Genomic DNA, 25,545 nt, shown 5'->3' on the forward strand with positions numbered 1-25,545 from the left:
GTGGTTCTCCAATCCCACCTGACTCTTTCCTGCATGGTCTTCCTTCAGTGGACTGCCCTTGCACTACTTTGGCCTCCTCTAGCAGAGTTTCACTCCAGCACATTGAGCGGGAAGCATCTGGAAAAAGTTGGAGCAATAAGGCTCAGACCATTTCCCTTCCCAGTTCCTTAATGCAGCAAACATCTAGTTAAGCTAGTCACTAAGGCCCAGTTCACACTTGAAGCATTATTGTGACTAGGGAGCTTCCTATTGGTTCATCTGTTTTCTAGTGTGATGGGCAATGGCTCTCCATCATCTCATAGGATCATAGAATGCTGCCTTATTCTGGGTCAGACATTGGGTGCATCTAGTTCTGTATTGTCTCTCCAGGGTTTCAGACAGGGAATCTTCCAAGCCCGACCTGGAGATGTCAGCAATTGAAACCTGGGCCTTCTGCAGGTGAATGAAGTGCTCCATCCCTGAGGTCTTTCCCATCACCTGCTACTTGATCCTTTTTACTAGAGGTTCCAGCATTGAATTCTGCAGGCAAAGGATATGCTCTTGTCACTGAGCTGGGGTCTGTCCCCAAGTAGGAATGAAAAGTGTAAATACAATAAAGCTGATTGTGGACACCCATGTGAACTGTGACTGATAGAGACTTCCTGGTACATGTCCGCCATGTGGCCCTGCGTGTTTGCAAGCACACCTCTCCGCACATTGCAGTACTCGGCATTAAAATTAGAGGTCTGTAAGTAGCAAACTCATTGACTCTTAAAAAGAGTGAGAATTGGAAGACACCAAGTGGGTCAGTCTCTGCTGAAACGGACAGAAAAGGGAGATGTCTAAAGGTTCTGTAGTTTGTGGGAACATAGGAAGCTGCCTTATACAGAATCAGACCCTTGGTCCTCCAGGGTTGCATACAGGGGACACTTGCAGCCTTACTTAGAGATGTTGGGGATTGAACTTGAGACCTTTTGCATGCAAAGCAGATCTCCAGCCACAGAGCTACAGCTCTTTAAAACATCTGTATATCTAAACAGCTACCAGCATTCATCTTTCTAGGGAAAACTTTCTGAATAATACTGAGTATTTCAGAAGTGTCTCCCAGCCCATATATGTTCAAAGTTATACATGCCATCACAGTAATCACCAACCTTTTTGGGTAGGTCAACACAGTATCCCCAAAGCAGGCGGGGGGTGGGTGGGTGGGAAGAGAAGCAGATTGAATAAGTCAAGAGTAAGTCAGTGGCTGACTTGGGGACAGTCAGTGACCTGGGGACTTCCCAGCTAAGAACTTTTATCTTAGCAGCTAAGCTAAATAAGCTTTTATTTGAATGCAGAAGTGAACTGGAGCTTTCCAGAATGGCAAAACAGAGGATTTTTGCAACCAATGCAGAGGAGTGAGATCATATGTTGTTGTTGGACTAAGCAGCTCCTCTTCAGTAATGTATTTGGTTTCCATTCTCCATGATGTCATCTTCTACTGGCATTCTCGGTTTCTTTGCCATGCTATTAAAAAGCATTAAACCCATCTTGCTAGAGCATTCCTTTTTTCCCCACTTTCCTTTTGTCATATTTTTATCCACGTAACATAGCTTCATCCATACAGATCAGCCTCCTAAATGTTTTCTCAAAGCAGGCTTCCTCGAACACAGTGGGATTTGCTCCCGAGTGAATGTGCATAGAATGGCAGCCATGGCCACCTTCCTGTGGATGGACTTGGGGCACCTTTTTGCAATGCATGCTGTACATGCTGACCCTGGGAGGTGGGAATAGATAGGCCATCTTCATTGTACTACTAAGGGAACGCCCCTAAGGAACAGACTAAGGTAGGGCTGGGAAACTGTGGCCATCAAGATGTTATGGAACGCCTGCTCTCATCAATCTAAGGCGCCATGGATGATGGGCATTGTAGTCCAACAACACTGGAGGGTCACAGGTTTCCCATTTGTGGGGCAGCCCCTGGGTAGGAACAACTAAATTCATATTGCCCTTTAAAACAAAAACAAAAAAAGCTTTCTGTTCCAAAAGGGAACAGAATTCTATGGGGCAGAAAGATGGTGCTTTTTACAAAGAGATTTCTCTGTGCCATCTCAAAGGTTTTCAGTGCAAATGAAGACTTTTAGGCTGTACCGTAAGCCCCGCTAAATGGATGGGGGTGACTCTCAGCTTCGCGTGAGTAAGCTTATAGGTTTGGAACTCTTCTTGCTGGGCAGACGTTTTCAGCCAAACTGCTGACTCCGACCCCTGACCCCACATCCTGTAACAATGCCTCTTGCGATCCTAACCTACAAAATGCCCTAATGGACCGTTCTTGGCTGCCAAGTCTGCCAGGTCTTTGTACAGAATGATGCAGCTATGTGGGGCACTGGTGTCCATCGGAGCTACTGCGATTGAAGTAGATCAGAGGTGCCTGAGAGATCCAGTACAGTTTATATGGAAAACCTGTGGGAGCCTGTGTTTAGAGGTTAATAGCCATTGATGGTCTCCTGCTACCCCAGACTGCCATCTTCAGAATGTCATTGGAGGGCCAAAAGGTCTGAATTGAATACCTTCTTAAGAAGGTCAGACGCAGAGTCCTCACCCTTCGCAACGGCAGTAATGCAGCTGCACATAGCAACCTAATTGCGATTTTTAGACTTGGGTGAAATGCAGCACAATTAAAACCCTGTTCTGGGCATCCTGTTTGTCTCCGTAATGAAGAGCCCACATTTTGAATAGCCCTACTAAGGACTACCAAGTCCTCTCGCTTTGGCCTGGTAACACAGTGCTCGAAACAGGATCACCCAGCCTTGCTGGAATGGAGCCCTGGCATGCATTAACCTAGTTCCCCCCCACAAATTCAGCGCTTAAACCCTTGTCGGCATCAGCCTGAGGCATGACCGTCTAGGAATCCCCCAGATAGCAGGCCTGCCAGGGAATTTTCTGACGGAGCAACTCCTCCTCCAAAGTGATTTAAAAATAATTTCTTCTTTTTTAAAAACAACAGGAAGTTTTTCTAAGCCTAGGGAACCTAATGCCTGAATCGGCCTACTGTTCCTTGGCTGACTCCCCCAGAAAAATGGTTAAAAAATAAATAAAACGGTTGGGCACAGTTCCGGTGGGAAGTTGTTAGAAGACAGGAATTTTGTTCCTGGGAGAGGGAGCGGACCAGACAAAGTGGCTTTCAGTTTCTGGCCACACATTCAAGTAGCGCTTTGAGGAACTGTTAGAGTTGGAGACAGTAGATCAGGCCTTGCCTAGCCGAATCCCTTGCTCCGTTCAGGAAATTCAGAAACTGGAATATCCATCTGAAAGGGAGAGGGCACACACACACATAATTGGAACTGTACCTACCTTCAAGAAGCGTCTTAATGTTGAATCCGAATCTCCCCCTCCTGTAACTTTCAGCCCATCGGATCTGGCTGGCCCTGCCTTCTGGGGCAGCAGATAACAAGTCTTTGCCCTCTTCAGGTATTTGAAGAGAATTTCTTCTGCTTAATAAGGATTTTAGTCGCTTGTTAAAGGAATTAACTTTTATTAAGCTCTTACAAGATCTCCTCTTACACTGCCTTTTACTGTGACTGCATCTTTATGTACTTAGGCTTGTGTCCTTGTTTGCAGACCTGTGAACTCCAAAGTCCCAGGCACTGCGTCACCATTTCATCTCTTTTGGCTGAAACAGATATTTGCTTAACAATACGTTTTTCTATGCATAAGCTGGGGCAGCCATCTCCCCTTTTTAAAAAAAATGTAGCAAGACCTGTGCTACTTAGCTTAAGCCTGTAATAGACCAGCAAGCTCACTAATTTTTATTTTTTTAATGGTCAAAGCTGCCTTTGGTATCTTTGCAGAGTTGCCTTAATTACATACTTGAGTCTTCCCAGAATCTGTTATCTCATTCTCCGGTTTTTAGGGGACAGTGGTGTCATTCTAAATCTGGAAGTGCGGAACCTTTGGCCCTTCAAAATGTTGCTGAACTACAATTCCCATCATCCCTGGCCACTGGGCAGTGTTGCTGGGGCCGATGAGAGTTGTAGTCCAGGCAGGCCAAAGGTTCTTCACACCTGTTCTAAATGGTCGTGGTTATATGTATATAGTCTCAAAGCATACCAATATTAGAGCCCACATAGTGGCAAGGTGGTTGTTGTTTAGTCGTTTAGTCGTGTCCGACTCTTCGTGACCCCATGGACCAGAGCACGCCAGGCACTTCTGTCTTCCTCTGCCTCCCACAGTTTAGTCAAACTCATGCTGGTAGCTTTGAGAACACTGTCCAACCATCTCATCCTCTGTCGTCCCCTTCTCCTTGTGCCCTCCATCTTTCCCAACATCAGGGTCTTCTCCAGGGAGTCTTCTCTTCTCATGAGGTGGCCAAAGTATTGGAGCCTCAGCTTCAGGATCTGTCCTTCCAGTGAGCGCTCAGGGCTGATTTCCTTCAGAATGGATACGTTTGATCTTCTTGCAGTCCATGGGACTCTCAAGAGTCTCCTCCAGCACCATAATTCAAAAGCATCAATTCTTCGGCGGCCAGCCTTCTTTATGGTCCAGCTCTCACTTTCATACATCACTTCTGGGAAAACCATAGCTTTAATTATACGGACCTTTGTTGGCAAGGTGATGTCTCTGCTTTTTAAGATGCTGTCTAGGTTTGTCGTTGCTTTTCTCCCAAGAAGCAGGCGTCTTTTAATTTCATGACTGTGGCAAGGTAACTGGGACCAAACAAGCTTATATCTTTTTATCCCTGCTAGGCACACAAGCAGAGGCAAACAAACCAGCCATGGCCTTTTGTGCGCTGATGCTTTGACTATTCTAACAAGGTCTTCTTTTTTTTCTCTCCTCCTCATTCCCCAATTCCTCTTTCCAGAGCAAGCACAGAGAAAACATTGCATATGCAGAGTATGGTGGCTGGTATAAGGCATGCAAGGTCAGCAGGTAAGTTGCTTTCAGGAGTTCTTTATTACTTGTTATTTCAGCTATTAGTTAATATGCCACTTACTTGCCAAGGTGGCTTCTAAGTGATTTAAAAGTATTAAGCTTAATCATAGATAAATAAACACACATAACTGAAGAGCACAATAGAACAATTTCATTGAAATGTTAAATATGTATTAATCCCCAATGAAAATGTACAGGTCCATTAAAACAATAAAGCAGCAATTGAAACCGGAGGTCCCTTGTTTAGAGAGGAGCCGGTGGTATGCCAATACTGATGGGGCTTCATATTTTATCGGGAAGAGTTTTCCACAACACTGGTACCACCAGTGAAAAACCCCCTCCCTTTTGTGACTCAAAGGGTTGAATTGAATTGTTGCCCAAGTGCTCCTGTAACAGCTTTTGATCCAGTGGGTGGCTAATGGGAGGTTATTATTTTCCAGTTCTTCCCACCCCCACCCCACCTTCAGAGCACCTCCTTCCTTGAAAATTGGCTCCAGAGAGTTTGGGGGACCCTTCAGAACAGGATGGAAAGTCTCATTGGGGTGGGGGATACAGCAGGAAGGACAAATCAGCAAAAGTCACTTCTTTTTCTTTAGCAGAAGTATCCACTGGATCCAAAAGCCTCCTGTAGTTTCGGATCCCACCCATTTTATTTATTTTTAGCTTTCAACCTCTGTTACTAATATGAATATGCCCATTTAGGGCCTAATAGCAAGGGGCCTCTTTCCTTGTGCAGCAGTTTTCTGCGTAATTGCTGGGTAGTAACCGTTCAGCTAAGCAATCTCAGTGTCATGGGAAGTGGGAGGTGTGTAGACAAGGGCGGCTCAGTGTTCAAAGTATTGCCATGGTAAGCAGGGACTGCTGGCTTCAGTGTTTCCCTTTCTCCTTAGCCCCACAGTGAACACCACTCTACGGAACCTGGGCGCACTGTACAGGCGTCAGGGCAAGCTGGAGGCTGCGGAAACGCTGGAAGAGTGTGCAGTGCGATCCCGCAGACAGGTAAGGCCAACACCACCCCACGAACAACTTCTTGTGTAAAGGGAACCAAAAGTTGAGTGTTTCATCTGATTTTTAGATTTGCCAGGCAATTTAAGGCTTATACGGTGGAGCCTAGACCACTGGCTGTCATCAAATATTTTAAATGCCCTTATAAAGTTCCCTGCTGGTGTTGATTGAGATGGTGTGGCCAGTTGTTTGTCAGTGTGGCTTTTGCTAGAAAGTTGCAGCTCGATATGTTTTTTTTTCAGGATCCTTCCACTTCATCAGCAAAAGAAATCGCAGCAGGCTATAGAATCTGGCCGAAATAATTTACTTGACGTTCTCTGGGTTCAGGCAATAAAATCTTGTCTTATTAAGCCGCAGTATGAATGAACTTCATGCAATTGTAAGCAGCTGCTTTGCTTCCTTACAGGAAAGCAAATCGGGTAATTGTAATTATCCATAATTTCCCTTTATGTCTGTACAGGAAACTATGGTTAATGGCTTCCAAAACCAAGCCAGAACATGAAGCTACGGTTCATGGCTTTACAACGTTGGCTTGTTGGGAAGCCATTAGCCATAGTTCCCAGTTTGGACATAATGGGAAGCTAACTGTGGCATCCTGACTTGACAAAGGAGTAGAACAGCTGTTTGCGGGTGCACACAGCTCATTGATTATCTCAGTCCAAGATTTGATTGCATAAATGTATTGATTGCCTGTCAAGTGCTTGATGACTCCTTTGGAGAAGTTATGCTTAATCAGAAAATGAACTTTAGATCATTATTGTAGCTCTCTTCAGCTGGTTGGACTGCAATGAATTTATATAGAATTGTGCCCAGGCCATATAGTTGCTGGAAGGCATGAAATGGAAGAGTTTCAGGAACGCTCCTTGTATGTATGTTTATTTTTACCCCGGTTTACTTTGGATGTTCTTGATGGCCTCATCTTGATGCCCTAGTCCTTTATTGCCAGGAGCTGAGCTAAGCTCAGTGTGTTTCACAACTGGATCTTTTAGATGACTGTGGAATTCAGCATCTGGAGAACATTTGGCTTCATTTATTTATTTTTAAGGCATTTATTTATTTTTAGCCGTTATGGCAGGCATAGGCAAACTCCGGCCCTCCAGATGTTTGGGACAACAATTCCCATTATCCCTGACCATTGGTCCTGTTAGCTAGGGGTGATGGGAATTGTAGTCCCAAACATCTAGAGGGCCAAAGTTTGCCTATGCTTGCGTTATGGCTATGGAAGTGTGGGCAATGTCTGGTGAAGCTTATGTAGTGATGGAGGAAAAGGGTTTTGTTACTGTCCCATTGCTCCATGCCCCACCCCTGAATAACAGAAGTTGGGGGGAAAGATGTGTGTTGGGCAAATATATGCATATATAAAAAATGTGTATGCAATCCATACAAGCCGTGCAACAGCTATGTTAACAAAACCAAATCTCAGCTTAGCTTCCTGGGGGAAACAGTAGAAGAAAGCTGTTTACCTCTTTTCCTGCTTGTAGGTTTTCCAGGGATATCTGTTTGGTCACGATAGGAGATAGGATTGGACTTCAGGGTCACCTAACATTTTGCACTCCCAGGCATATTTGCAAACCAGAGCAACAGTTGTGGGTACATATTCTATTAGCTGCAGTAGGATTTCAATGAGTGGAAGAACTGGGGACCAGACCTTGAGGGCACCCGAGAAACCTTGTGCGGCACATGGGTGCCTGCAAGCACCATGTAGGCGATCTCGTGAGATTTGGTCTGATCCAGGAGGACTGTTTTTGTATGTTCCTAGAAAGTCAAGATATACAGAAAGCACATGAAGCCAGTTTTGCTCCTCCTCTGTTCCTCCTCTTCTCCTCCCTTCACACAAGCCAACGAGCAAGCCAGGAAGGTGGGAGATGGGGTTGTATTCAGCATAGCACTAAGTAGATAGCTCAAAGTTAAAGTTAAATTAATACCCCAACTTGTGTTGAAGCCATTAACCATCGTTTCCTAGTTCAGATGTTAGCTGAAAAGTTGGGTTGCTCACTCACGCGAAGGGAGGAGCGAAGTGGGAATAAAGGGGCATATTTTGGCTTAGGAAGCTAAGATCTGATTCTGCAAATATGGCCAGTGTCTTGGTGCAGAACTTGGCATGCGTACAATGGTGGGACCCAGGAAGCGAAAGGGCAACTCTATAGTCTTTCCAATCCCCTTCCTGAACAGCTTCCTGTCTCCACCCAAAATCGCCACCAGAAAAAAATAAACACACATGACCTTTTGGCGTGTTAATGGCCAGGAAGCAAGGAAGTGTTGTACATCTCTAGGAAACGTTTGAGGGGCTCTGCGCTTCCCTTGCCCACCCCAACCCCCCTTGTCTCTTTGTTTTGTGCTTGTCCCCTTGCAGGGCATTGACCCCATTAACCAGACCAAGGTGGTAGAGATACTGAAAGAGGGCGACGGCTCCGAGAGGCGGAGGAGCCGAGACAGCCTGGGGGGCAGCGTCAAGTATGAGAGCGCCACAGATGGTAGCGAGGAAGTGAGTATGGGCGTGGAATGGAACGGGGTAAGTACAAGTCCACTATCAAGACCTGCCTAGCCCGGCCGAGAGAGGCAGAGGGCAGCAAACTCTACCCAGAGCTGTTCTTTCTTTTTTGTCTGCCAATTGCTGCCCCTGCCATCTCGGGGAGCTGATGGCCTGTCGTGGCATGCCCACCTCCATCCATCCTCTTGCATGCTCCCTGCCCGCTCCTCTTAATTGCCGGGTAGCCAGACTCAGGAAGGGAGCTCTTCCCATCTCACCACTCAACTCGGAACTTAGTATCTCCCGTCCCCCAGTTTTTTTAGGTGGGGGGGGTGGGCGGAAGTAAGAGCAGAAGCCACTGATCGTAGGTGCTTTGATCTCCTCTACTAACATCCTACGGTGCTGCTCTCCCCATATCTGTTGCAGGGACAAGGGACGGGGAGGGAAAGAAGGTTGTTTCGCTTCCCAGGAGATAACTTCGCTCTCGGAGCGAAGAGCGTAAAGGGCTTTGTTTCGGTTAGGGTCCTAGGGCTGCCGCCATCCAGGAAAATGGATGTTTATGGGGTAGGGTTTGTATGTGTGTATACGTGTGTGTTTTGTGTGTGTGTGTGTGTGTGTGTGTGTGTGTGTGTGTGTGTTCAGTATCTGAAGGACATGCCAAGAGGCACTGGAATGAATGTGTGAAGACTCAAAGGCATATCTACCTCAAAGTTTCAAGAGGCCACAAACACACCACAACTGCATTTTCTATAGGCGAGTACAGTGGTACCTCTGGTTAAGTACTTAATTCGTTCCGGAGGTCCGTACTTAACCTGAAACTGTTCTTAACCTGAAGCACCACTTTAGCTAACGGGGCCTCCTGCTGCCGCCGCGCTGCCGGAGCCCGATTTCTGTTCTTATTCTGAAGCAAAGTTCTTAACCTGAAGTACTATTTCTGGGTTAGCGGAGTGTGTAACCTGAAGCGTATGTAACCTGAGGTACCACTGTATGAGTTAGAGCAGGTAACCTCCTTCTCTGCCCTCCTCCTCCTCCTCCTTTGTTGACCCCTGGATTGGTCTTTTATCAACAAGAGGATTTAGCTTCTTCCTATACTCAGCCTGTTTCCTAACAGAGTGCTTGGGGCTGGGTGGACTGGTGGGACATCGTCTCTGGCGAGTAGCAGGATCCTAAGAGATTTCATCTAGTGGCAACATTACTATGTCCATGTAACAAGTGAGTTTTGGTGGAAGAATATGAGCCTTGACGAAAAGCATCTTGACTCTGCCTGGTTTCGGTTTTGGGTTCCCCCCCTGGAAGACTGGTTCTTAGACCTGTTGTCTCTCCTTGGCTTGGGGAGAAGTGTGTTTCGTACCCACTCTGAGTTGGGGAAGGTGTGTGAGGATGCGTAGCTTGCCTCGATGCAGCCTTTAAGCATGTTTGTTCCTTTGGGGTTCTCCATAAGATGCAGCTAGCAGCAAGGACTTTGACCAAGATAAAGGATGAGGAGGGACTTACCGACCCATTGTTTTAATGCTTTGGTTACGTTTAACTTGCACTCTCTCCATTGCTCACTAACTCTCCATCCTCTCTGCAGCTGCTCGCTTGCTTGCATGTGCCTCTCCATCCCTCATCTATCGCAGGCACATTGCCATGACAGCCAATCAGCGCCAAGGTGTCTTGCAATCTTGATTGTGGATTGTACCTAAAAGGCAGCACGTGAACAAAAACTGTAAGAGAATGCGAGGACCCCATAGAAACTTGGGGGAAAGGAGTGTATAAAACTCCCTAATCCTAAAAGGCTTAAGTCCTCGTTCTTTACTTTTTCAGAGAATGACACTTCCCTCTTGGAATGAAGACAGACGTGGTATTTTAAGAGCAGTCACAGGCCCCCTCCCCCTCCACCCACCATGCGATTCTAGCTTTGTGATTTGCAGCTTGCATTGTGGACGTACAGTCTAGCTAGCTGAGCAATCACCTGATCAGCCTTCCCCTCTTCTCAGACTTCATGCAGAGGGAGAGCCTACCACCTCATCAAATGCAGGGGGTCTTGCGATCCGGTGGAGGCTTCCACTGGACTGGATGAGGGGGTTAATTGTTTGCCAATTCCCCCTTAGCCCTGTATCCTCCAGCACCATTTTGGTCCGGAGATTCCATCGCAGATTTTCAGGAAATATAGGGGGTTGCAAGTTGAAGGAAGAATTAGCAAAAGTTCTCATCTTCCTCTCTCTCCCCACCCACCCTGCCATATACATTTATTATTCATTTAACCAGAAAATCCACAAACCAATATTTTGAAAAAGAGTTCCAAAACCTTTCCAGGAATTGTAGAGAGAGGTGGGTGGATGATTTCTGAGATCATTAGAAGATGAAGGTGGTATATAAATTAAATAAATAAATAGAAAGTCATGAGGACCAGTTCCTCCACAACTTGGGCGCCAGTTTTCCAGTGGTACGTTTTGTATTTAGTCTGGAAAGGGCGCTTTCAAACTACTTCCTTCCGCTCTTCAAATGTTGCGTTTGTCTTCATTCTTAGGCTAGTGTCCCTTGCAAGCTATGACTGGGGCTACCCTTTGTTATGAGGCTGACTTCCCCAACCTGGTGCCCCCGAGAAGTTGTCAGACTCCCATCAGCCCTAGCCTGCATGGCTAAACATTGGGGATGACAGAGACTGCAGTCCAGCAACTTCTGGAGGGCATCAGCTTGAGGAAGGCTGTTTTGATCTATTCCACCTCCTGGGAAAAAGGACTGCCTGTCCCCCTCCCCACCATTTATATAGCTATCTCCAGGGCTTAGGGTGGGCTTCATCCCTGAGGAAGAGCCAGCACCATTTTGGTCCGGTAATTCAGGTGCTGGTTTCCTCTGTAGTTGTGTCTGTACTGTGAGCCTACATTGCAGTAGTATTTCTATATTCTTGAATGCTCTTCTTGCTGCAGAGGCCACACCCTTATGCTACAAACCCTTCCCTCTCTCATTGCATGTTTCTTTAGATCGGGGTTTCCCCAACATGGGTCTCCAGCTGTTCTTAGACTACAACTTCCATCACCCCTAGCCAGCAGGACCCGTGTTCAGGGATGATGGGAACTGCAGTCCGAAAACAACTGGAGACCCAAGTTTGGGAAACCCTGCTTTAGATGTTCAAGATGGTGGATCAGCTTGCTTGAGCCTTAAAGGGTTGCCAGTGACATGGATCAGATAGAACTTCCTTCTCCAGCTGAATGGAGGCAGGGCCATCTGAGAGCTATCGATGGAGAGCCTAAGGAGCCACTCCAGAAAAGGGCTGAAACTCGCAGCTGCCCAAATTCCCCAGAGTCTTAAAAACAACTGACTGAGATAAGGCACTAAGCTCTGCTACTGCCATACTTCTTTTCAGTTCAAACAGTATTCTGGCGAGAACTGAGTTTCCTTGGATTCCTCACTGAGAAGATCAGTGAGGCGAACCCTTCTGGAAGACAGGGTTCCCACTGCCACCAGTTGCCTCCTAAAACGTGCTCACTGAAATTATGCGCTCTGTTTACATTGGACAAATGCGAGGCCTTGCTAGCCTGCCCACCATCTCTCATGAGCCGAGCATGTACCCTAGACTGCTTCCCAGAATTCTCAGGACGGTCCACTTAGCATTACGTTAAATTGAACCTGGTCCATTTAGCTCACGGGGTCAAGGAGATGGATTCTGGAAAGCAGCAGGGGAGCAGCATTTTCTTTGAGAAACCGAATATGTCCTTTCATATTTGCCACTCCCCTTCTTTTCCTTTCCCCTCTAAACCCTCCCACCCCTCCATATTAGACTGGTAATAGCAAGAGATGTTGGAATAACTGAGGGAGACTTCATTTATGCAAACTACTGCTTCTTCCTTGCACTAGGCAGTCTTCTCCAACCCTGGCGTCCTCTGAATGTTTTGGACTACAATACGGATCAGCCCCTGGCTGATGGGTGTTGTTGTCCAAAACATTCAGAGGATGGCAGGATTGGCAAAGGGTCTGGTTACTGCCCCGAGGTCCCATGACTAAGCAAAGCCCTATGCTGTGAATATTTTGAAGTACCCTTTAGCCAATCGCATGTTGCCTGAGGAAATTCCTTGCCCCTCACCCACCAATAATAAAAATAAAAATAAAATTTTATTTATATCCCACCCTCCCCAGCCAAAGCTGGGCTCAGAGTGGCTAACAACAGTAAAATAATACAGCATTATAAAATCAGTTCAAATCAAATTAATGGCAACCATTGGGCTAGAGTTCTGTGAGGATTATAAAGGGCAGCTGTGTGATTTTCTCCCCACCTCACCAACCTGCAGTCGTTTGCTCCCCATGCTTGTACCATTGGCTTGTATCTCCCTTCCCTCCTTTTCATTTGGGGTTGTTGTGCATCCTCACTATGGCCTTGTAAAATTTTGTCTTTCTCCTCTCTGTGCACTAGGCTTAAATGCCTCCTGAGACTCCTTCCCCACCACCACACACACAAACCCCACCCCACCCCTTCACCACAATCGCCCGGATGTTTGTGTGTGCCGCCCCTTCTGGCTTTCTTCCTCCAAGCCACCCCTCCCCTCCTTCCACCGTTCCTGCTCTCCTTGGCAAGGACTCCACGGCAGTCCCCAACCCCAACCCGGCGGGCACCGAGGAGTGGAACGGCACCCGCAGAGGAACGTCCAGCTGGCTGCACCCTGGTTCTACCGCTACCATGTCAACCGGCAAGAGAGAGCAGGAAGAAAATCCACGAATCCGCCATTTTGCCCCACCCCTTCCCCTCCGCCAGTGCAGGACTTTGGCAGAACTCCTTGTGACTTCCTCCGTTCTCTTTCCTGTGTCTTAACGGGGACCCTCGACGAAGGTCTTCTGCAGTCTGAAGAGGTCCTTGCTGCCCATTTCTCTGCCCTACTCCTCCTCCTGGCTTCCTTCCACCGTCTCCCACCATCCCTCTCCTTGCCTTCTAGCATAACTCAGATTTTTCTGCTTCCCATTTTAGCTCTCCCCCTACCACGCCTTGCCCTTCTCTTTGCCTCCTTCCCCCTCCACTTTCCCTTGAAGCCAGAGCAGATGGTGGGGAGGCAGGGTAGACATTGGGATATGTGTGTTTCTCACCCCTCGCTTCGGATGGCAGGGAAAGTTAGGGAGATGGGCGAATTGTACTCTTTGCCAGGGATGAGGAGTGTGTGGCCCTCCTGGTGTTGTTGGATTCCCCAGCCTACGTGGCCAGGGGTCAAGGATGATGGGAGTTGTAGTCCAATAGCCCCCATCCTTGTTCCGTGCTCTGTTTTCCTTTCCTGTTCATCTGGTCATGTCTGGGATGCCTAAATGGCATTTGTATGCCCGCTGCTGCCGCAGGTAAAGGCCTTGCAGCCGCCTTCTCATAGGGATTGGGCCTGTCCAGATGGAGATGGAAGAAGCTTCAGGCTTGTGTCCATTCTCCTTGCTGATGGATCCTCTTAGCCTATTCTTGCAGGGTAAAGAAAGAGAAATGGGGCACATTGTATTGAAAATAAAAATACTGACGGACATGCCAGGGCAAAAGTGTGAGAGGCAGAAGCATGAGATGTGACGTCCTAATGAGGACCTTGTTTTAAACGAGCTGGGCATAGTCCATCTCCTGTATGCCATGGAGACTTTGGAGGAGGGTAGGCTAGAGGGGCTGCAACCATCATGGATAGCGTTTTCATGGCCTATTCAGTACTGGCCCCTCTGATTAGACTTTTGGTCTGGACTTCCCCTGCCAGTCTAGCCCTACAAGACGCCTGCATTTCAGAAGAAACAGCCTCTCTAGGACTCTGAACTCAGGAACATTTCCTCACACAGTTCCTTTTTTTTCGCAACAGGAGGGATAATCGCAGACAAGGGTGACTCAACTGCCTCTACTTCGTTGCCGCTCCTCTTGTTGTGCGGTGGGGGTGGCAAAACGGGACTGCATATTAGCATCTCTTTTATTTATTGTCATGAATGTAAAAGATTTAACCTTGCTGTGGTTTATCACTGGAGATCGCAAGGTCGCAGCCAAATGTCACACACAAACACACACACACAAAATCCACCCTGAAACCCACACCAAATGGGTGTGTTTGTAGCAATTGTAGCTGCTACTTATTTTAGAAGCCTGGCTAGGCAAGTGGGAGAGAGGGTTGGAACTGCACATCCTTGTATAAAAAGGCCGAGATCTAAGGCTCTTGCATGCAAGACTGCGAGGAGCCGAGGCAGGCAGAAATAGAAGGCCTCGGTTTTAAGGTGGCAGTAGTTTGGCCCATTGCGATGGGGCATTGGGGAATATTTTAAGGGATGGGGAAGGGAATTTCTGGTTGGGGCATGGAAGTGTACAGTGGAAGTGTGGGAGAGAGACGTGTAGTCCTACATGTTTATATAGAAGCGCGTCTCACTGTGCTCATTGGCACTTATTCCCAGGTACATAAGATTTCAGCCTTGGTGGCAGCCATGCCACTGAATACATGAGGGTGTAGCTTTGTAGGGAGCTGAGAGAGCCATTTGGGGTGAGGAGGAGGAGGAGGAGAGAGAGAGAGTTTCCTTGGGAACTGGGGCGTACAGCGGGACTTGCAGTGTGTTGTCAGAATTTCTTTTTTTCTTTTTTTAATGAGGTGGGGAATTTAAATGTAGACTGTGAAAAAAGGGCACGTTGTTGGAGAGAATACCGGAAGGGATTTGTTGAGTAGAAAGCAAAGTCTGGGGAAGTGTTGGAGAGAAGTCCACTCGCATGCAGAGCATTTATTTTTTGGCCCATTTTACATCATGGAAACCTACATGGCCAGGATCGGTCAGGGCCAAATCCAAATAGGACAGAGCAAGGACACACACACACAGAGCATTCATGCATTTCCACACACTCTGTGTATTCACTCACTTCAAAAAACTATCCTGGTTCTGTCACCCTTCTCCTCCCTCCATCCCCCCACTTCCCCTGCCTGCCCTCTTGTAGTCAAACAGGCAGGGCTGAGTTGACAACACAGGAGAACGTTGCTTTCTCCCTGTATCTTCATCTTGCTAGGCTTCTTCGCTGAGAATAGGATCCCCTTTCTCAGCGCACAGTGAAGAAGCCAAGCCGGCGAGTGTTGCAGGAAGAAAGCAAGCTCCCTTTTACGTTGCCAGCTCGGTGGGCCTGGTTCCCCCACTTCTCAGCTGTTTCACACAGACGAGCAACAGGGTTGTGGGGAGGGGTGGTTGAAACCTAACTTCCCCGCGATCTCCCTCCCCCTTGCGCTGCTCAACCAATCCGCAGCGAGCATCTGAGAGGCAGTGGAAATGGGGCTGTGGAGGAGGCGGGGAGTAGGGCTTGAGGGGGAAGCCGATTGGCCAAGTGGGAAAGCCTGGCAGGCCGTATTTGGCCCACAGGCCAAAGTTCCCCACCCCTGGTGCAGAGGGTCTAGCAATGCCTGAGGGGAAATCTGGGCGCTGGAATTTTCTGGGCTCTGGTTTCGAAGGGAGACAGTTAATTCATCCCTTGCACTGGTGCTGGACGTATAACTCCTTTATGTTTCTGAAGGGGAGTCAGGCGCGTTGATCCTCCTCCAAGGCATGCAGGTGTGAGGGAATTTTCCCCTTCAGCTCTCCTACCAATGCATAGCTTTTGTGGCTGTTTTTGATGTGATTTGGTGTTCTCGTGAGTATAGCTGGCTTTAAAAGAAGACGGCGACTAGATAACGTTTATAAATTAGAATTAGGGCTAGGTGTTAGGTAAGACGTATGCACTCTTTTTGCTCCAGCTGCCCATAACCATAGAGTGCTGGAACTGAATCCTAAGAGTATGCCATTATTGCCCTGTGCTGTTCTTTCTGAAGCAGCTGGAGCTGCTGGAGGCAGGATGCAGGTCAAGGGAGTGCCTGACCCGGAAAGGATGCTCTCGGCTGGAGCTGTGTGGCAGGACAGTCTGAAGGCTCTTGGGCCTAAATGCCTCTTGGGGTTCCTTTTGGGAAGTCCTTTGCAGCCAGAGCAGAACTTTTTTGCTTTTTTGCCTGTCTGCTTCTGAAAGGGGGCAGCTTAATGCATGTCTGGGGCATGGCAGCTCTTGCCTCCCCATAAAGGGAGCCGGTAGGGAGAGGTGTAACCAACCCATCCAGAGGCAGCTCAGGCTGCAGTTGCTAAGAACCTATTGATGCTTCTTTTACACATGGTTGTGGTTCTGCCCTGCACCGAGTGGGGAGGTGAAGGATGCTGTGAAGATGCCTCTGGAGCCCGTCCTGGGAAGCTGCTTCCAGGGCCTCCCCTTAGAGCGACGGAGCCTCGATCAGCTCTATGCCCAGCTCTGCATTTTGCCTTGCACTGGGGCTGTCCACAAGCCTTTTAAAAAAATGAAAATAAAATAGCACTAGCTGGGGGTGCTAAAAGTGTGTTCTACTTTCTGCCTTTGGTGCATACTTGGTGCTTTCCTTTAATGTTGTGAACTGATTTACCTCCAATTAAAGGCAGAAGGACCTGATCCCCTTCTTCTCCGTGACTCTTTTCACCATGCCGCCGCTCTTCTTATTCTTTTAAGAGCACTGCTGTCTCTTTCCTCCGAGGGCAAATCTTTATAGTCTTTCACACGCTGCAAATGCTCTGTTGTGAAAAGCAGGCAGCAAACTGGCCTTAGGTACGTGTGTAAAGTATGAATGAAGTGTGTGTGTGTGTGTGTGTGTGTGTGTGACTGACTGATTATTACGGAGCAAGTAAGGGAAAGGATTTGCTATTCCCTGTGCAGTAGCCACCGTGTATAAAGTCACTCTGACAAACAGAAGGAGGAAACAGAAGCTTTAAGAAGACCTGTTGTTTTTTGTGTGTTCAGAATTATTGCTTACCCATACAGTCTGAGGTTCAGTGGGTCTGAGAATCTACACCTCTAAGGGAAAATGCTGCATCAGGCATTTATAGGAATAATAAAATATGAATCGTTGCTGCAGGACAGCAGCATGTGTGCAATTCAGCAGTGGACCTGAATTCGTTCCCACTTTTCTGCATTATATTGTCTCTCTCTCTGCCTCCAAGCTTACCCAGCCTGTCCTTGTAGCTTCCCGGGCATAACTGTACATCAGCACTGCAAGAAAGTAAAAATATTTGGAGAGTACAAAGCAAAGCAAAGCAAAGCAAAACTCAAATGTTTTCAGTCACCCAAACGCTTCGCCCGCCAAGGGGAAAAAGAATGAGTCTTCCTCCCTTAGGAGAACTGGGATATATTAGTTGCATTTTTAATAATGCTCATTATGGGAATACCAGGTTGGATCAGCTCATCAGTAAAACATTTCTTATCTGCTTTTCTAAAAACACAAGGCAGGGTAAAGGAGTAAGATTATATATTGGCTTGACCTTAGGTTGATGGTAGGATTCAACCAGGAAAGTTTTTCCTACCACGGAGTTGTATTGATGGGAGAAGCATTATATGTGAGATATCCCATCAAAAACATTAAATTTGGGGGTAGGGGTGTAGAATTTTTTGCATTTTATTAGGTGAAATGGCGGGGAAATCTTGGGGGTGTGCAGCACATTTGACTGCCACTGCCTAAAGAACAAGCATTCTTGATTTTATTTACTATGTTTATATCTAGTATTTCAGTTAACCAGAGGCTGATAATGTTGGCCTTTAAAAGTAGCTGGCATCCTAAGGGCATAAGAAGAGCCCGGGTTTGTTTTTGTTTTTAATTAGGCAAGTAAGTAGGAATGCAGTCATATTATGTTAGAACGGCACTGAGATTTTGGGCTCATCCAGACTTCCTTTTGTGCTGTGTTTCTAGGCAACAGGTCTGTGTTTTAAAACACCATGTCCATGTTTGTGTCTTGCCCTGGTGCTTTCCATGCAAATGCATGCTCTTTACCACTGAATCGGAGCAAGCAACAATCCATGGAAAACCTGAATTGCCGTTTGTTCCATTTTGGCAATAAAGAGCGGGTTTTCATGGTAAAAGTGCCAGGGCAAAAACAAAAAATGGACTCTGACCACGCACTTTATAGTGTGGACCTGGACCTAGAAAGCGTGAGGCAAAATGTAAGTGTGGATGATCCCTGTATGACCTTTGCTTAAACATACCTGCGATTGTGGGAAGCTCTGAAGTTCCTGTGCTGCTTTCAATTCTGTCCCTTTACAGATGAATCCCAATTCTTTATTCTCTGCTTCATACATATTCCTGTCTGATGCCAACATGTGGCTGGCTTGCCATCCCATGGAAATGGTCCCCTTAGCTCAACTCGTAAGGTGACCCATATGGTACCTAGGAGGAAATCTGGAGCATCCTTTTGATTCAGGCCAATGGCCCATCTAGTCTAGCATCCTGGTTTCTCAGCGGCCAGTCAGATTCCTGTGGGAAACCCGTAAGCAGGACCCAAGCACAAGGACATTCTCTCTTCCTGGTTTCCCCCAGCAATTGGTATTCAGAAGGATTAGTGCCTCCAGCTGTGGAGGCAGATCATAGCTATTGTGTCTAGTAGCCATTGATAGATTTATCCTCCGTGAATTTGTCTAATCATCTTTTGAAGCCACCTGCTACGTGGATACAAATAATCTATAATAAACCTGGCCAATTTTTCCGTAGCCTCACAGTGTCATCCTACTTCTACTCAGAAGGAAAGTGCCATTGACTTCAATGGGACTTGCTCCTAAGTAAGTGAACATAGGATTGCAGCTTTCAGTAGAGTTCCTGTGCATGCTGCCTGGGTATAAGCCACTTGAACCCAGTGGACCTCACTTCTGAGTCGAGAGGCATACAACTGTTAGTTCAGTAAAGCGGAGACGAAAATCAACACGAAGCTAACGTGAGCTGCAATGGCAGCTAGCTCAAACATTGCGGAAGGATTTAATGAAATTATGTGCTTCTAATCCGAGTACTTAAGAGGTTTGCATGTAAAAGCCAGATGGAACTCTTGTGAGCAAAAACAAACAAACACCTGACTTCTCTTGGGCTATAAAGCTGGAAAAGATCAGCTCTTGTGTGTAAATCCTTAAATATGCCGATGAATGGTCCAGGCTTCCTATGTCACATGAGAATTGTGCTAGAGTTTCCTTGAGCAGGGCAAAACTGGCGTCAAGACCCTCCAGCCCCCTTCCTTAATGAAATGTTAGCTGTGCCAGCCTATGTAGCATTTTGCTTCTCCTGGTTTTCCCCAGCATCTGATGTATATACATGGGTATTCTCAAGGCCAAACACAGCTGCAGAAGAAAGACCGAAACCAATTCCAAATAATTAGGACAAAACTGAGCCCCACATGAAATGTTACAAAACTCCAGGAACTTACAAGTAATGGTCACGGAGCATACTTACAGCAAAAAACAATACCTCATCTTGTACAACCATGGGGCCCATTCACCTCTTTTGTACAGCTACAATGGCAATGAAAAGAAAGATTCGTTTGCGGTGGCATAGCCAGTCAAGAAACTGGTTGCATCCATCTTTCCTGAGCTTCCTTTGCCCTCTCTATAGCAGCGGCCTTCCCCTTCTGAAACAATTGGAGGGGATGCCTGGGAGTTACTGGGTGAATGGCTGTGGTCAATAGAGCCAGTGGGAATGCCCAAATCTGTGGGAATATTCCACAGAGAGTTAGGTTGGTCCAGTCCTATAAACTGGATTCCAGACAGATCTATTTAGTTGAAAAGTACATGAGTGAGGAATGGGGGGTTGGTAGATCATGGCCTTCTGAAGGTAAGGATCTGACCAAGATAACTGGTTTTTCACAACTCCAGCACCTACTCCCATTTGTTTCCAGACCTTCCAACATCTATCCAAACTATAGCCTGCTGCTGTGTGTGTTAATACTCACAAAAAAGTTCCCGTGAGTGGTATCAAGTCCTGACCCAGCCCACAAACTCCTTCTTTGGCATTTATAGGTGTTGATGTCTCCACAACACTAAGTTACATAGTTGGTGAAGACCTCAACGAAAGATCCAGCTTTCCAGAGAATCTGCATTGCAGCCTAGCAGGTGTCCATAGCCAGGAAGAAACATTCTGTGGCATAAACTCTGCTGTAGGGCCTCCCTATAAGCTACAGCAGGGTTGTAAAATGTGTGGCCCTCAAAATGATGTGTTCAGAAGCACCTGAAGATTCCCATCCCTTAGCTAAGGCATCTTCATGCATCTCTTCCATGCCATACCTGCAGCAGAACTTAGGCCGGGGGTTGCCAAAGTTTTTGGGCCATTGGACATGTTTAGCAATTTGAGAAAGTGCTGCGAGAACCGGTTTCTTTTTATTTTATTTGTTAAATTTGTATACTTCCCTTCATCCGAAGATCTCAGGACGGTTCACGGCATGAAAATGCAAAAATAAAAACACATAAGAAAAATGAGATTCTGCAAAATGGCTGCCATGCAGGTGCATTGTGACAAGACACAAAATGGTGGTTGCGGCATAACATAAAATGGCTGCCACACGTGAAGAGCCAAGACAAGTACACCAAATTTTGCAAGCATCTTCCCCCTCACCATCAATAGGAAAAGGGCACCTGCATCAGCCAATACTTGATAACAGACTGTTTTGCACCTCTCCTGTGTTCAGAACGGAAGGGGGGGTTCATGTCCAATCCTGTAACATAGTCATGTTTAAGGGGGCACATTCATTGTAGGAGAGGAAACAGTTCAAACAAGAACTGAGCAGGAACAGTGCATTGTGGATTTTTGAGGGGATATTTACTGGGGCCTTTTGCAGATGCCACATGATGCCCTGCTGCCCGTGGGTGCTGTGTTGGCAACCCCTGTCTTAGGTCAACTGCAAACTACATTTCTGCACATCTTTTGTCAGTATTCTTAAATTACGTCGGGGCCCTAAGTAAAGGTAAAGGGACCCCTGACCATTAGGTCCAGTCATGGCCGACTCTGGGGTTGTGGCGCTCATCTCGCTTTATTGGCCGAGGGAGCCGGCGTACAGCTTCCGGGTCATGTGGCCAGCATGACTAAGCCACTTCTGGCGAACCAGAGCAGCGCACGGAAACGCCGTTTACCTTCCTGCCGGAGCGGTACCTATTTACCTTCTTGCACTTTGATGTGCTTTCGAACTGCTAGGTCGGCAGGAGCAGGGACCGAGCAACGGGAGCTCACTCAGTCGCAGGGATTTGAACCGCTGACCTTCTGATCGGCAAGTCCTAGGCTCTGTGGTTTAAGCCACAGTGCCACCCGCGTCCCTACGTCAGGGCCCTAAGTTGCAACAATACAGTGGTTTGACCAGATTGTGTAACAGCCACTTCCTACATGAGAGCCACCTTTCCTTGAATCACCTCTCCTCGAGCCCTGACAGGTGCCCATCACTGTGAAGATTCTGCACCAGGTAGCTCAGAGCTGCCTTTGTAATTTCCCACTGCCCCCTTGTGTGGTGCTGTCGGGGACCTGGTGAAAAAGTGTAAATGGCTCCCAAGTTGCCCATTTCAGGTGGCAGCATGGCTACCACTGAAAGGCATACAGTGGTCCTCTGTGCTTGCAGATGTTCCAGATGCAAAGCAGGGCTAGAGAGGGAGGGTTGTAAGTGGGAGTCATGGACTTGAAAAGGCCATTAGGAATTTTCACCTGCCATTCAGCCGAAATCCACTTTTCACCCCCAGTTACAGTCCTGCCCTCTGGGCAACGGAAAACAAGCCTGCTCCATCTTCTGCATCTTCAGATGTTTGAAGACAGCTATCATGTCACTCCTTAACTGTCTCTCCTCTAGGCTAAACATAGATAGCTCTTAGTCCCATTTCCCATAGGCTTTGTTCCCAGAGCTGCGGATTGTGAGCTGGGGGGGGGGGTAGCGGGGTAGAACTGCAATTCTTCCCTCCCTCCCCCATCAAGCAAGCTTGATATTTAGGCTCTTGCATTAAAATGAGGCTAGAATGCTGCCCCCTCCCCAACCTCCTTCATTAAGAGATCTAATTAATTCTGCTTTCATGCAAGGCAGCTGGCAAACAATGGACATATTTTCTAGTTACCACTATATGCAGGCAAATCAAGGACACAAACGCATGAAAATCAGGACCATTACAAGGGTTAATTTGGGATAGAGAAATTAGGTTCGGAATAGGGACTATTAAGAGGCAGGAGACCTTTGGAAATATATATATATCCATGACTAATAGATCTAGATCTGTGGTTCTCAAACTTTTTTATTGGGGGTACACATTCAGAATAAAAAATTGCTTGTGCAACACCATTATTATTACTTTTACTGATAAGTAATACAAACAGAAATGACTAGTAGTGCTTGACTTTGAAAAGATGTCTATCCGTATTCTGCAAACCAAGCAAATAAATAAAATGATACTATACTGTACTACACTATACTAGACTGAAATGTTTAAATGTTTCTTCGTCCTTGAATCTTCCAGCCACATGGCCACACCAGTGATCTAGATCAAGGCTATGTTATTCATATCCTGCACCTTCTTGCTGAACAGGGTATCTGGTTTGAAGTTTGGATTCCAGTGAGTCACAAACTTTCACCGAAGAGAAAAGTAAACTTGACTCGCACAGGAGTGAAAAATGTAGAGATGTTTGCCTGGATCTTTGCATGCAGCAAGTATGACTTGGTGGTGTGACTTTTGACAGTCCTGATTGGCCATAGGGTCAAAGGGAAATGGCAGGCAACAGTCTCTTGCCCCCCCCCCCATGGTAATAAATCACAGTGTCCTGCCTCACGGAAACATTTGGTTAGCCTTTATGGAAAACAGACTAGATAGACCGTTAGTGTGCTCCAGCCTGCCTCTTCTAATAGCCTTCCTTCAGGGTGCAACTTACACCTATTTCTTGCATGAGAAGCTCTTCAAGAACGTGGTTTCGTAGTTCTAGCTGCATAGGAGGACTTTCGCTTCTGAGCATGTGACAATCTAAACTTTACTATACTCCCTCCAATGTCTTTGAAATTGTGTGTGTGTGTGTGTGTGTGTTCCTTTTTCTACATGTGTGGATGTTCTGAGTGACCATCTTTCCTGGCACAAAGTGCTCACATTAGAGATGTGGTCTATATGGTGATTGTGTGTGTATGTAATACTGTGTTTTAATACAGTGGTGCCCCGCAAGACGAATGCCTTGCAAGACGGAAAACTCGCTAGACGAAAGAGTTTTCCGTTTTGGAGGTGCTTCGCAAAACAAATTTCCTATGGGCTTGCTTCGCAAGACGAAAATGTCTTGCGAGTTCCTGCGGTTTTTTCCCCCTCCCCCCTTTTTCTAAGCCGCTAAGCCGCTTATACGCTAAGTCGATAAAAGCTGCTAAAAGCCACTAAGAGCCGCTTATAGTGCTAATCCGCTAAGCTGTCAACGGGCTTGCTTCGCAAGACGAAAAAACCGCTAGACAAAGAGACTCGCAGAACAGATTCTTTTCGTCTTGCGAGGCACCATTGTAGTAATGTTGTGTTTTAATTGTAACCTGCCCCGGGACGTGTTAGGCTGAAGGGCAGGTACTAAATTGTAACAGCCGTAACAACAATTCTGTTTTAACATACCATTCCAGAATAAGGCCTTCTAGGTAACATTTTTTTTGGTAACAGTTCCCATCACTGAATCTGTTTTGCATGAGAGAAATTGAGAGCAGCGATGGGCGTAATTTCTTGCTCACACAGTGGATATGCATAGCTGTGAGGACTTAGCGATGCTGCGGTAGCTGGGTGGTCACGGCAAACAATGCCCATGTTAATTTTTGCAACTCAGCCATAACTTCACTAAATGTCTCTCACTCACGCACAAGACACACACTGCTTTTCCGTTTGTTCCCAGGCCTATATGTGGGCCAGCCCCATTGTTTGTGTTTATCTAGGCGTGGATTCATGGCAGCGAGAGCATATGCCAGCCTCTGTTGTGTGCAAATGATGCATTCGTCTGTTGAGAAGAAGGAACTCTCTTAAAAAGAGTGTGTTCTTCAGTATGCAAGTGAAGTTCAGTTTTACACACCCAGCTTTTTTTGGACTGTGCTGTACAGGTTGCTGGTGGGGAAATCAATTTATCCCCCAGATGATGAAAACATAGACTAGGATGTGAAGGGAAAGAGCAGGCCAAATCTTTTACGAGTTTTCTCCCCTTTCACGGGGAAGTGTTCCCATGTGCAGCCCCCAATTGCAACCTGAAGTTGGTACAGTCCTGGAAAACCCCTACCACGCTTTTCTTCAAATCAAAGATGGCCCTGTTATTCCTGTCAACCCTGACTATGGTCTGTGCTGGCTGGAGCTGATTGGAATTAGAGTGCTTTACCTCTGCTTTACAATGTACCTTGGTTCTTGAACTTAAATCTGTTCTGGAAGTCTGTTCGACTCCTGAAACCATTCAAAAAACAAGGCGCGGCTTTTGATTGGCTGCAGGAGCTTCCTACACTCAAGCAGAAGCCATGTCGGACATTCGGCTTCTGAAAAATGTTTGAAAACCGGAACACTTGCTTCCCGGTTTTCGGCATTCCAGAGCCGATTTGTTCGTCAGCTAAGCCATTCAAGAATCAAGCTTCCACTGTATATAATACCTCCAAATCTGATGAGCATTTACATAGGCTTGTTTTGGTGTAGGCCACCAGCCCATTTAATACTGGCAGTTATTGTTGCCAGACAGGAAAAGGGAGAGATCCCCTGCCGCTGTACTAAAAGGTTACCATTAAGTTCTGACTCCAAATCACATGGAGCCGTTTCCTTCTGCTCTCTGGATGAGTCACTGTCCACACGCCATCTCACCAATTATTGCCATTTGTTGTCTTCCTGTCCAGGATGGCACTGGTGCCCTTCGACGCAGCGGTTCCCTAGGGAAGATTCGGGATGTAATCAGGAGAAGCAGTGAAATGCTGGTCAAGAAACTGCAGGGGAATGGCCCGCTGGAGCCAAGGAACACCAAGTAAGAGGCTTGCATATTTGTTTGCTTAAAGCATTTGTACTGTGTCCTTTTTGGTAAAAGGCTCTCAGAGCAGGTTACAAAAATCCGCGGTAAGATAAACTTGCTGTGGCTGTTGCTTCTAGCTAGCTGCCAACTCTAGACCTGCACCCTGCTTTGTTAAAGACTGCAGAACCTTAACTTTTTTTAAAAATTGGCTGTACCATCGTTTGCTGATTAGGATTGAATGGTAAACTGTGGATTACCTCAGGAGAGGAGAGGGAGAATCGCTGTGCATGAGGAGGGAGCATGCAAGGCTGAGACTTTGTCCCAGGCTTGGAAATGTTCATCTGAACCATCTCCAGTCATTTTTATTGTCTGTACCACCTTGTATTGGGACGCGGGTGGCGCTGTGGGTTAAACCACAGAGGACTTGCTGATCAGAAGGTCGGCGGTTTGAATCCCTGCGATGGGGTGAGCTCCCGTTGCTCTGTC

The 25,545-nt window shown here is 46.9% G+C and overlaps 1 protein-coding gene and 1 long non-coding RNA gene across 9 annotated transcripts in view; one reads left to right on the plus strand and one right to left on the minus strand.

Annotated features, from left to right (window-relative positions):
* The window catches only part of KLC4 (kinesin light chain 4), a 60,608-nt gene that overhangs the window by 32,218 nt on the left and 2,845 nt on the right, over window positions 1-25,545 (plus strand). For 4 of the 8 annotated variants that reach the window (XM_081904039.1, XM_081904036.1, XM_081904038.1 and 1 more), the window contains exons 11-14: window positions 4,823-4,890; window positions 5,784-5,892; window positions 8,252-8,410; window positions 24,950-25,074. In XM_081904039.1, coding sequence (XP_081760165.1) covers window positions 4,823-4,890; window positions 5,784-5,892; window positions 8,252-8,410; window positions 24,950-25,074 — 461 coding nt within the window. Of the gene's footprint in view, window positions 1-4,822; window positions 4,891-5,783; window positions 5,893-8,251; window positions 8,411-12,761; window positions 16,761-24,949; window positions 25,075-25,545 lie in introns of those variants that run through there. The other 4 variants (XM_081904040.1, XM_081904042.1, XM_081904043.1 and 1 more) reach the window with 4 other exon arrangements.
* Window positions 16,126-25,545, minus strand: part of LOC309366132 — a 29,978-nt gene continuing 20,558 nt past the window's right edge. Inside the window, exon 2 of the long non-coding RNA XR_014166536.1 lies at window positions 16,126-17,806. This is a non-coding gene — a long non-coding RNA (uncharacterized lncRNA). The remainder of the gene's footprint in view (window positions 17,807-25,545) is intronic.

Source organism: Podarcis melisellensis (assembly GCF_964234715.1).
Source record: "Podarcis melisellensis genome assembly, chromosome: 3".
Taxonomy (NCBI): domain Eukaryota; kingdom Metazoa; phylum Chordata; class Lepidosauria; order Squamata; family Lacertidae; genus Podarcis; species Podarcis melisellensis.